This window comes from Phaenicophaeus curvirostris, chromosome Z, assembly GCF_032191515.1.
Source record: "Phaenicophaeus curvirostris isolate KB17595 chromosome Z, BPBGC_Pcur_1.0, whole genome shotgun sequence".
Taxonomy (NCBI): Eukaryota; Metazoa; Chordata; class Aves; order Cuculiformes; family Cuculidae; genus Phaenicophaeus; species Phaenicophaeus curvirostris.
The window spans coordinates 57403302-57416208 of NC_091431.1; the positions used below are offsets into that span (position 1 = coordinate 57403302).

Genomic DNA, 12907 nt, shown 5'->3' on the forward strand with positions numbered 1-12907 from the left:
TGCCGTTAAGCTCAGTAATGTTCAAATCTCTAGTCGTGGATGCTGAAAGTAGGAGCAGACTGGCAGTGCCGCCTGGTGAAATGGATTCACCTGTGCTCTGTCCCCTCCTTTGCACAAGCATGCATGTATGTGCAGCCAGACAGCAAGCCCCAAGCTCAGCACTGATTTAAATTTAAAGCAAGGAAGAGAACATTTAATTTTCATCTGTATCAGTTTTTCCAGCCCAGTTTAATGTAGGATCACACCAATGCTCTTGAGCTGTCAAGGGCAGTGCTACTGCTTTCAGTAACATTTTGTTTAACTGGAGCCTCCAGCAGTCACCTCCTGTTGATAGCAAAGAGCCACTGACTGTGCTTAGCACGCTGGGACAGGGAGGGAGAGAGCGACCACGTGCCTGTCCTATAAAATGCACTTCCTCAGCAGGTTGAACGAGTCTTTGTGCTTCCCCAGTCTCCACTGTGCTTGCCTTCAATGTTCTCCTACTCCTCTTTAAGGATTTGTTTGAACCCTGGAGAGTGGATGTGGTTGAAAACTACTGATTTTCCTTCCTTCCTTTTTCATGCTCTCCTTCAGATTATTTGTTGGGGGGGTTTTGTGTGTGCTTCTTTTGGTTTGGTTTGGTTGGGGTTTTTTTGCTTTGTTTTGTTTTTGTGGAGGCATTTGCAAGATGAGCTAATGCAAGAAGATTAGCAGCATGCAGCCAGGAACAGATAGAATCATGTCAGTACTTTAACTTAGGTTGATGTAATTTCTGGGCTTGGACCTTTACAGTTTATTTCTGTGAGGATAGAAGGATGATACACACTTCATTCTTACTATTTTATCTTCCTTCATCACCCCCCTGGTTTCAAACATCCAGTGCTGTCTTGCCTTTTCTTGTGCCAGCTTTGGTTCTTACATCTGCCTTTCCATCACCCTGTCGTTCTAAAGCATCAAGAGACAAGTCCACCTGAAAGGGCAGGTGCTTCTGCTATTTTTTGTTTGAAGAAATTGTCCTGGCTGAGGAACTCTTCAGGAGGTAGCAGGGATGAGAACTATTAAAGCCATTACCTTTGTTTATCTGCTCATGAGACTGCAGCAAGTCCCATGCAAGGACTGTAATTCAGTCTAAGTAGAATTCCATTAGCTTACAAGTGATCTTCTCTCCATTGTTTGGCCAAGAGAGCTCTGAATACATGTAATACTTTATGGTTAATTTGTTATTAAACCATTAATTGCCTTTAACTCAAAGAGCCTGGACACAGTAGAGTGCAGTAATCTGGAAAATGGCATGTGTCTGCTGCAAAGTTTGGAGTAGTTCAGCAAAACAGTAGTAACTGATAACTGTGACAAATTTTTCTCAGCTGTACTGTTACAAATTGGAAATACAACTCCTTTTAAAATCACACTGGTCTTACAGTGAAGCAGTAAAAGGAGTCTCATATTTTGAAAGCAGGAAGAGAGTTTTCAGGTGCTTTTCACCCCAGGAGTTTCTGTAGCTGTGGGACTCTGCCAGTCTTAAATTTGTAGCAGGGACCCAGTTTTACTTAACTGCAGTCGTCTCATTTCCTTTTTTTTCAGGTCAGAATAACAGAGAATCTAGATGAAGGCATATTCACCAAATATGGAAGAGGACACCAAACCTCTCTTAGTTCCTGTAGAAGGCGATGAAAGCAGTCATGGTATGAATATACAGTTTAATCCAGAAGACCTTAAATGCAAAAGGTACGACAAAGGCTGATCCTACAGAATGAGTTGTTTATAGCAATGAGTTGTTTAATCTTTGCTTTTAGTGACAGAATCCTGCAAAGACAGGAGATTAACATTTGCAGGAAACCAGGATCTGAGTACACGTGGTTCCTGCTTTGTGTCTATATGATATTATTTCCAAGCACCAGGCGAACAGATGATTGGTATTGTTTTGTTTATAAGGATGAGATTTCTTACTGATGTGACTTCAGAGAGAGCACTCCAATTAAGAACTTGGCATATGACTTTTTTAAGTACTTTTCAGACACTGAGTATGCTCAAGCATGATAGTGTTTACTTAGCACAGCTAATTGAAATGTTGAGACTGTGCAAAAATGTTTGTCAGGTGGTATAGATGAATGGGTGTCATTTAAGTGTAAATAGGCCTATATGCATTCTTCAGGTGATGCTGGAGAAGAACATTATTTGCTAGTAGAGGGAAGGGAACAAGCTTTACAGCCTTTAAGGAAAAAATGTAATGTTTGTTGAGAGTAAAATTCGTCAACCCAGCCTTTTTGTCACGGCTACAAAAATAACACATATCTAGCGAAGTGGTTATTTTCCATGTTTATCTTAGAGTTTAATAGCTTTTTTCCCTGGAGGAGATCAGAGTGGGAGACTTATTCTGCTGTTGCAGCTAAGATTTCTGCGAGCTGGTCCTGGAACCAAAACTAGTACGGGAGTAGAAACTAACCTACTTATGCCAGCTGCAGGCACCAACACTGCTTTTTAGGCAAAGGATTAGCCCCACGCTACCTCTTCGCCTCTGTTATGGCTGGTTTGTTTTTTTTTTCCCCACTCTTCACTCAGCCTATTTCAATGGAGCAGTTTTCCCGAATTAACTGAAGATGGCACTGTTGTATACAAAAGCCTCTTGCTGGGGACCACCTGGGCGAAGAGTTCTTGATTATTCTGTTTTGGTGCTGTACGAGCCTGCCTACGCCTTAGCCAGGGGCTAAACAGTGTCTTCCTTTTCTCTGCGAGCAAAGAAAGGAGAATTAGCGTCAAGAGGGACCCCAGGGAAGCAAGGGGCACAGGTGTAGGTCCATATAGAACTGTGTGCATTAGGGAGGAGTGGGTTTCTTGCAGGTGGGAAAAAGAAACGTGCAAAATGATTTCTTGCTTTATCTTCTTTCTGAGGTGCGCCTGAGGCCCTTCTGGCATAAGACCACTGCTAGGCTTATGGCTCCCTGCGTCACAGGAAGTATGTTTTGTGTTTGAGGAGCAGTGAGTTTCAGGTGGTGTGGTCACGCAGGAATAATGAGAGAAGTTTACACCTTTGTGGTATATTGAAATGCCAAGATCTGCTTTTTGAAAGCGAGGTTATGTATCGTTTCCTCAATGTGTGTTTTTGTTCTTGTCCTTTCTTAAGTTTGGATACTCAGCCTCATGAAAGGTCATAACACACAGCATTTGGTTTCCTTCCCAAAAGCAGAAGCAGGTACTTGGATTGTGTTCCCACCTCCACAACTTCCAGCTTTGTAGATCTGTCCATTTTGTCCTTATTTCTCCTCCCTTGAGTTCATTCGCCTATTTTCTACAATGTAGTCTTTTGCCTTCCAGGCATGCAGCAGCACAAAGATGAAGGGCATGAGCTCTGGGGTATCAGGAAGGCCTGGAAATCATAGTGGAGCCAAACAAGGAACTCCATCTTTTATTAGGAGACGGTTCAGACTTCAGGAGAAGGTCTGCTGTCAGGCTTTTACATTAGTTTTTCAGGGCACAGCAGCTGCCAGGAGAGCAATTTCTCGAGGTATTGAACTGTGCAAGTGTAGTAGTACATGATTTGCACAGCTTAGTTTGCTCCTGTTTTAACTTGCTGTTCAGAAACCTAATCAGCTGTTGGTGGATGGTCATTTTGCTGTGGCTGAGATGGCTCTTGAAATGTTTTGTGTGATTTGCATATAATCACTGTTTGTCTTTCTTAGTGCTCTTCTGTTCTTTTGTTTGGGTTGTTTGAGATTTGACAGTATTTACATAGTTTGTTTGGGTTATTTTTTAACAGCTTGGAGGAATTGGGTGTTTTGAAAGGCAGGCTTTTCAGTGTTTACATAAGAACAATAAGTTAATTGTTTTTTAGAGTTGTAATTTTTTTTTGTGTAGTATTCCTTTGCTAATTTGGGGGAAATATAAAGCCACTTTTAATCCTCTTCAAGAGGATGTTATTGTTCTTCACAATGACCTGAATTACTCACAGCATATTGGGTGTGTTTTGCCCATTTTGTAGTTCCCTTTAAAAACTAGATTGTCATTGCTGCAATGGCTTATTGGTGCTCATTGTATGCAAGAAATGGAGTTTCTTTTTTTTTTCTTCTGACTGCTCCTTGAAACTATTGTTACTGCAGTCACCTTCAAGAATACCTGAACTTCAAAGAAACAAATGTTTTGTTAGTTGTTTTGCATGTAAAATACTTGACACTGCTCCCTACTGAGGGGAGATCAAGCCTTCTTCCCTTTTCTGTTCTCTTTGACGTCCTGTAGTGTTCTCACACAGTGTTGGAGAGATCAGTAGGTGAAATTAAACAGTTATAAATTAAACAGTGTCTGTAGATGGCAGTCAGAGAATCCTTTTTCATGCAAAAGTGGTTGGTTCTCTTTAATTTTCAAAGTTTTTTAACTTACAAAAATGTAAACAATGGTTGGTCTTACCTGTGCAAAATTATCTCTTCTGGTTTGCGATGCTTTACTGCCCCATACCCATGTATTACTCTGTTGCCTGCTTTTCATTTGCCTGTGTTGCTAACATCTTTACTAGTTCCTAATAGTATTACTTGTAACTGGGAAGAATTTGAGCCTTCTTAATTAAGAACCATCTTAATTAAGAACATTCTTATGTCTTTGAAAGAGAGGAGTGGAATAGCGTTCTTTCACACAGGAGAGGGGACAGCATTTGAAATGTGGTATGGTAAAACTTGTGATTCTTTGTGTTAAGGATGTGTATCCTGTCAGCAGCAGAGGTTACTTGGTATTGTACCCTGAAAGGTTATTTTGGTTCTTCGTCCAGCGTTGTAAGATACTATTGTCAGATGTATTATCAAGGGAATAAAGAACTCGTAATCTGCTAGTATGCTGTTTACAATGTTTGTGTAAATTCAGACAGCTTAGAAAGTAAAAATCAAGGCAGTTATGGAATGCTTTGCAACAGCTTTCCTTAAGAGAAGTGCACTGGTATCCATAAGGCTCCTATTCAGGTAAGCAGTTCCCAATTGAAGAATAGCAACCTATGAATATAGTCTTACTATTATTACTTTTTCTCCTTAGTTTAATTTCCATGATAGGGAGTCAGTTTTACTCCCTAGTTTCGCATGTACTACATACAGCATTCCTATAATAATTCGGTGACATAGTAAAAAGATAAAGCCATAGGAATTTGCTGCCTTTACTTCTGTGTAATAATCCCTGAAAACTAACTGGTTGATGTGGGGCATCAGGGAAATATGTGCAGTAAGCTGAAGTGGCTTCTTGTGGTCTTTATGGAGGAGAGGAAAGAAATTGTTAAGCATCCTGTAAAAGTTTTCTTTTTTTTCATATTTACTTAAATATGAAAAGTTGGTCTGATGTGGTTAGTAATGCCACCATGTAGAGCCAGAACACACACTGACACAAAAACGTTGTGTCAACGTTGCTGACGTTGTAACAGCTCAGTACTCAACACTACTTTTGATTAGATGTTCAAAAGCAGTCGCTTGTTGTTTAAAAATATTTCAACAAATGTACTCAGAAAACAGTGTTATCTTAGTACTTCTTGAGATAGGTGTTTGCCATGCTACTTCGTTCCTCTGGAAGATGTAGTACATTGCTGAAAATATCCAGAAAGAAGATGTAGCATCCTTACGTAGCATCCTTAGCAGTTGCAAGATTGTGTGGTATTTGGCAAACAAGTTTTCCTATCCCACTGTTCCCCTTAACCCTGGAAGTCCAACATGTGAATTTTATCTAGCACAGTATTTGAAAACAACTTTGGTCATGAGCATCTCTTTGTTTACTTTGCTTGCAAAGAATGCTATACCCAAGTTTATAATGTGAGGGAGTTTGGACAGAAGCACTCTTTCCTCTTTTCCTGGACCAGCATTAGTAGTAGTCTTACGTGTTCCTTTTTGTGGGTGAGAAATAACTAGCATATGAGTGCAGCTGCAGTTTTTCTGGGAATCGTTTCTGAAGTACGCATGCAGGGTGTTGTATATGGGAGGTGTGGATGTCCTGCATGATATCCTGCATCTTGTCTGTGCTCATTGTGCTGTGGAAAACAGCTGTGTTTAACTGGTGTGTTTGCCCTGGTGAAAAGAGCATTGTTTTTCAGGCTAGCTATTGAAGTACAAATTGTAATTGTGTATGGGTGTAATAAATTCATTGGACACCGTAACCAGTCTTAATGCATGGAAACTGTCTGCACTATTTTGCGTTAATAATCATACCCTCTGGTCCTGTAACCTTTCCCCTTTCCGCAGATCACATTGACCCATACCTGTTTCATAATCATTATGCCATGTGAGAGATATAACACGATTGCCTGTATACATCAGAAATTTTTCTAGGAATCTGTTGCAGCTGCTGACACTTGTACATGCAAAGTGCTTGCCTGCTAGTCTAGAGTTCCCTAAAGAGAGTTTTCCAAAAATGTCTCCTGGACTATGCCCTACCTGCTTTGGACTTTGAAAATCTCAGTCTTTGAGAGCTTCTCAACCATCTGTCTGACTGTGCACTGCAGTCAGTCTTTGACCTGGGTGTAGCTGGGGTCTGGGAAATTACCTCGATCCTCAGCAGAGTGCTGCCTTCTCCTCACAGAGGTCAAGGAGGAAGGTTACACCCCAGCCTGCAGCATGAGATCACTGATGCTTTCAAAAACATATTAACCGTGACATTGATAGGTGGTCAGTCTGTTTTGGCAGCTTAACTGTTTCAGTAATACTAGAGGTGCAGTGGTGCACTGAGAAAAAGAAAATTAATAGCTGCTTTACATAATTTTTTTTCTCAACAAATGCACAACAGAAGGGATCAAGAGGGGAAGTAGCCCAGTTACTAGCAGCATTAAAACGTGCAGTCCTCTAGGCAGGAAGCAGCAGTAGCAGATATATATAATTTCTGTGGGGTGGTTTAATTTTTCCTTACTCGTAGATGAGATTATGGTTAAAACCCTTCTGTTTTGTGCTGGGCCATGAATTGCTTGTTCAATCCAGACTGTTCATAACACTGAAGAAAACGAAGTATCTTCCACTGAAGATTTTTTTACCTTCAGGTAGTTACGGTTTTGCTGCATATAAAATTTTTTCTTGATGTTTTTTATCATTGACTAATAAGACTGCTTTCCACATAAAATACGGTATTGTATTAATGTTTTCTGTTACCTTAATTTTAAAATCATCCATAGCTTTAACTTCAATTGCTTTTAAAGAAAAATTTCCCATCATCGTCCAGTCTGGAAGAATTTTCTGTGACACCCATGTCAGCAGTTGTTGATCACCATTTTGAAGGAAACCTTTGCCACAGGTCTGCTCGCTTTGAAACAAAACATAAACTTTGTGTAATTTTTCTGCAGTGGCAATTGTAGACTGTGGGGGTGTACTAATAATATTAACTGGAGGTGGGGAAAGAGGTAGTCCTCATGAAGTTCTTCACACCGCAGCTACTGTATAATTAGCAAGACACATACTTCTCATGTTCTAAATATAATGTGGGTCAGTAATCCAAACAGAAAACAGCAGAGAGCTGACTAGGAGTGAGGAGGTATTTAAACATATTACATTTCCTGTTTTCATAACTACAGTTTTTATTTTATGGATCATCTAGTGAAAGATTTCTTTAACAGTGTCCATGATTGGATCAGCCCAATAAATTAGAGCTAAAATAAGTTAAGTCCTTTAGAGCTGACAATCCATGAGTATTTTTGTACATTGTGTACCTATGGAATTAGATAGCCCTGTGTGCCTCTGACTTGAGCAGTAAAGCTATTGCTTAAAATTTATGCCTGTTTAATTGCAGTACCTTGTTTATAAGAACACCACAGATGTCTACACACAACACAAGGGCTTCCCCCTTCATGTCACAGTCATGGAAAAAAAGGTGTCAGTTGAAAATGTTCTAAATGTTGCAAGTGTGTTCACTTTCATTTCATTAAGTGGGAAATGGCTTAGCTAATCTAAGCAATTTTTTCCATGAAAAAGGAAAGTGTAAGGATTAATTCAGTCTGAGATGAAGGAAAAAATGAATTTGTGGAGAAGAAAGTTATTCTTTTTTTTTCACTTTTGTCAGTCAGTTTTTATTAGTCGCATAAATACTCTAACCTGCTGTGTCCCCTCAAGCACACAGGAATAAGGACCTACTTGAATCTCTTCCAAAGATATAACCACCAGCTTCAGAGCTGGTATTCTTTCTTTTTTCCTTCTAGATAAAGGGTGGTGCCTTGGTGCAAATGTTTAATGATTCACTGGGAAAGAGAATGGGACTTTTGTCTCTGTCATGGGATGGAGAGCTAGGGCTGGAGAGGTTGACCAAATCGCTTTGTAGTCTGAGCCAGTGGTGGGTATTGAAAAACAGTCAATTCAAATAGGCTTTGCTTGTATTACAGCAAAAATGGCAGGGATTTATTGCTCACCTAATTTCTGCTCTTGGTAGCCTGATACTTGTGATATGTAGTTTTGTGGCTTCTGGTTTTGGAGTGGTTCTTGTTTCTGAGGGATTTAAACATCAGCCTGGAAGAAAATGATCAGAGAACTGTTGGTATTGTTTTAGAAATGGTAAGCAGTGGTGAAAAGGTGAAAAAAACCTCAAACAGTTTGTCAATACATACAGGTCACCAGTATCCCCTCTCTTATTTGATAAATTAGCCTGCGAGTGCGAAGCCTGAATGGCACATTAAGGCATTAGTATAGTATGCCTATATAGAAGTAAATTTAAATTGTACTTGATTAAAAAACAAAAAAACCTGCAGTATCTTGGTTAGGTCATATCTGGTAGCATCTCTTGCATGAAGCTATATTTATATTAAAACTAGCAGCAACTTTCATTCTGCTTGCCCTATACCTCTGTGTGCAGAGAAAACATGGGGCATGCGGTTGTGGCTGTGCCAGCAGTCTCAGTCAGCTTGGGAGGGGGAAGAGAAACCACCTGCACTCTCTGTCTCTGTATGAGATGTGGGACTTCTGTCATTGATTGTCTGTGATTAATTAATTAAATCTGAAGAGAGTAGTGAAAGTGGTTCAGAACTGCAAATGAACATCTGGCATTCCATGTTCTGTGACAAATTCCATACCTGGTTGCATTTGCTTAGAAATAGTATGAGCACATGGACTTGATTCCTTTCCCATTAAACACAACTTCACAGAGTGTTTTTAGCTAAACTAGTAGTTCCTAGCCTTTTCATAGGTAGTCCTTATAACCACTGCTCATTCCTTTTTTTCTCCTCTCGGTTTCTACATTCTCACACGTTCTGTTCCTGCCGCTGTTCCTCACCACTAGTTCTGGCAACACCGCTTACAAGCACTAATAAGCTTGACCAAGCTTATTAACATATTGTTCTGATGTGACTCATTGTTTAGCACTAATAAACTGGATATTAGGTCTGAATTTTGATGTTAGGTTGCCTTGCAGAATCTGGGCAAGAGGCCATTTTAATATGGGTGTTATAAACACATAGTTCTTTCATGGATGGCAAATTCTCTCATGGCAATTATATTTTTGTTTGCTTTATGTGCTAAGCTGTTCTCAGAGTTATATATTTACACTTCTATCCTGGAATTTTAAGGGGTTTTCTTTTTTTTTTCTCCCCTCCTTTAGACCTTTTCACGTGGAGCCTACAAACATAGTCAATGTGAATGATGACGTGCAGAGAGTCACTGATGAAGCTTCAGCAATGAATAAGCGGATTCATTACTATAGCAGGCTTACATCTCCTGCAGACAGGGCATTGGTAAGTCAAGAGCAGGGCCAGATTAACTGAGTTGTCCTTGGCATGTTGGGACTTCCACAGCCATGGTTTGTAAAAGAGGCACAAATGAAGATGGTGAAGAATCACTGCGGTTTCCTTTGAAATAAATGCCTAGTAGCTGAGTGCCTTAACAAGGTCTTATGGTGTCACAAGTCATGATTGACTTCTAGTGCAATGCCTTCGTCATCCAAAGGAAACATACAAACAGCTTGAATTTTGCAAGAGTGGTCCAGGCTGCGCGGATGTGTGTATTAATTTTATTAATTTCCTCAATCTTTGAGAGGGTTTAAGCAGTGGTCATCTGCAGTAATTGAACTTGCATGATCTGAATGTAGTACATTATAGGCATTTTGCAGACAAGAAATCTGTTTTTCAGCTATCTAGCTAAAAATCCTATCAACTTTTTTTTTTTTCATGAGAAGGAAATAAACTTACTTTTTTTAAAAAAATTTTTTTAAATGCACTTTTCTTGGAAAGATTTTGTTGTTTTCAATAGTTGATTTGCTGTATTTGGGACAACAGTTTTTTTGGTGTTACTAATAAGTCTTGGTTTTCATCTGTTTTTTAGATTGCTCCTGATCATGTCCTTCCAGCTCCTGATGAAATCTATGTGTACAGTCCATTAGGAACTGCTTTTAAAATTGACAGTTGCACAGATGGCTATGGTAAAAACTCCAGTATAGTGACAATGTATGTTAAGCACCTCGCCGTATATTAGCCAGAAAATGTGTTATTGAATGTTCTGTGTTTGTATTCATAACTTTTGTGGTTAAGAGAACATATGAAGTAAGTTTGCTTCTTGAATTATTCACTTTTTTTTTACTTTTCTTCCTAGATTTATGATATGGAATACAATGATGGGTACTTCTATATTAAGTATCCCATGGGGAATAAAACAGGTAAAACTCTGAAAAATATGTGCATATGAAAATATTTTTGGCAACATGACTTGCTCTTATGTTTTTCTATAGCGGTACTGGTAAAGGATGTAAACTATTTCTCCTTCTTAACAGGCAGGCTTTACTTCTGGAATCGTTCTCATCTTACTGATGGGCATTTTGACTCTTTATTGCTGCTACAGAGTTGTGAAATCACGGAAAATGATACGTAAGAAACACAGAGCTTCATAATGAAAGTAGTTCAATTGAATGTGAAATACAGAGATCGTATAGATTCTTGGTTTGTCTGTATCTTTACCACATGTTAGACCTGACCTGCAAATAAAGGCAGTTGTTTTTAATGTCTCCCTGCTTTTGTAGTCTGGATCTGAGCTCTGCAAGCTGAATACCTGTTTTCCCTTCAGTTCTTTAGGTCCTAAGGTTGTACCCAAACCTAAACTCTTCAGCAACCAAGGTTTCGAGTGTTCAATTACTAAGTGTTTGGGGACTTATGGAGAGAGAGGCTTCCTTCCTCCTCCATAAGCTCTGTCCAGTTATCCGCATTGTATTTTTAAACATGTTCTAAAGTGGAACAGTGTGGGCTGTGGCTGCATCAGGTTGTGTTATATACCTGTATTATGCTTATATTTGTATGTGTCAACTCATTTTGGACATTGTTGAGAACTAGTTCATGGTCTGGCCTGCTTTGCCATAACTCCTGTAAAAATCTTTATCTTCAAATGCCTGGCTGCATTTTTGTCACCATGTCTTACTCCAGTGCTTCTGGAGGTACTCAAAGTAGTAGTATGGCCACTATAAAAGCTTTTAATGCTTCAGGCTGCTTCAGTCAAACACCTAAACAGTGTTAGACTTTAAAGTTAGCAGCAGTCTTCTTAGCCCTTGGAAACCCTGGGAATTTTTGTCGGAGTAATCTGCAACAATAACACATACTGTCATGAAGAGTTCTGCTGACTCTAATATACGGTTTTATTTGGATATGTTTCTTTTTTTTTTTTTTTATATTCTTCAGCTTTAATAGATACTTCAAACTGGGAATTCCCAGATGTTTGCAAATATTACTTTGGAGCCTTTGGTCAATGGTCGAGCCTCTTATTTTCTATGATATCACTTGTTGGAGCCATGGTTGTTTATTGGGTGCTTATGTCCAACTTTCTGTTCAACACAGGAAAGTTTATATACAGTAAGTATATGGTTTTGGTTAACTTGTACAGCTGCCTTCTGGGAAAATCAAGACTTTGCTTTATACCAAAAAGGATTGTCCCTTTTACTTAATTTTGATTCTTCTGATACTTTGTGTGAAAGGTCAAGTCAGAATAAGTAACTGTGTATGGAGTTATGGGCATAGTCATCTATGTTTTCAAAGCCGGTTTCTCAGTCTCTCACTTGAAGTGTGTTTTTAATGAAAGAAAAAAACACCAATTATCTCATTAGCGTTACTTGATGTAGCTTATACAACCCAAAGCTGGTTGCTTGTTTCCACTATGTATTTAAAAAAAAAAAATATCTAGTTTCATTCTAAATTTCAGCAAACTCAGTTAGAGTGCTGCCATATAGAAAGTTGCTGCAAGAATCTCTGAGGGAGCGATGAACTGTGGAAGGATCATTCTTATGCTGGCATTGCTACAAAAGAAATATATTGGTTATTCACACTGTTGTATGTGCACAGACACACAAGCTTTTGTGGATACAATTGATTAGGTGTGTTGAGTTGTGGGAATAAATGATGGAATTGAGAAATTTGAAAATCTGACTTGAATAGCACAACTAAGATCTAAGAGTTTCTGTTTTTGAAGGCAATTAACAAATCTCTGAAGCAAGTAATAGCACAGACATTTATACCTCTTAAACAATGTTTAATTAAGAGTTCCCACCATCCCTGAAGGACATGCCTTACTTTATTGGTTAACGACTAGGGTGTATTTTACAGCTAACCTAATTCATTTGTTAAGGGTGTTTCATTTCAGACTTTGTTGGGTTTTTTATTTCAATAAGGTTAGCACTTTAATCCTAAACTATTCTGAACCAAGTAATTTTGATTGCAATAAGCAAACTTCAGAATGATCAAAACAGTTCCTTTTCTAGGAAAAAAGTCCTGCATTTCTCTGAGACTGGCATGTTATTTTATCACTCACCTATATTTGTTAAGGGTTATTATTTTTTTGCTCTGTGATAGCTTTAGTCATTGGATTTTTGTCCTGACTTTCACTGTGGCTACTTAATTACTAAGTTATGAAGCAATTAATGTGATTTAGGTTTGGCTTCTTCCAGCCATGTGTTTCTAAGTTATTTTAAGCAGACTGCTGTTTTTAACTCTAGTATCTTCAGATGACTTTTTAAAAAATATGTGCACACAGTT

General features: G+C 38.8%; 1 protein-coding gene across 2 annotated transcripts in view; it reads left to right on the forward strand.

Moving 5' to 3' along the window:
* The first annotated feature begins 1552 nt into the window (after nt 1-1552).
* SLC38A9 (solute carrier family 38 member 9) overlaps nt 1553-12907 on the forward strand; it is a 41472-nt gene continuing 30117 nt past the window's right edge. Inside the window, exons 1-6 of one of the 2 annotated variants that reach the window (XM_069879787.1) lie at nt 1553-1704; nt 9502-9634; nt 10221-10342; nt 10488-10551; nt 10666-10759; nt 11561-11731. In XM_069879787.1, the coding sequence (XP_069735888.1) occupies nt 1583-1704; nt 9502-9634; nt 10221-10342; nt 10488-10551; nt 10666-10759; nt 11561-11731 (706 nt within the window). In that variant the 5' untranslated portion in view covers nt 1553-1582. Of the gene's footprint in view, nt 1705-9501; nt 9635-10220; nt 10343-10487; nt 10552-10665; nt 10760-11560; nt 11732-12907 lie in introns of those variants that run through there. The other variant, XM_069879788.1, reaches the window with a different exon arrangement.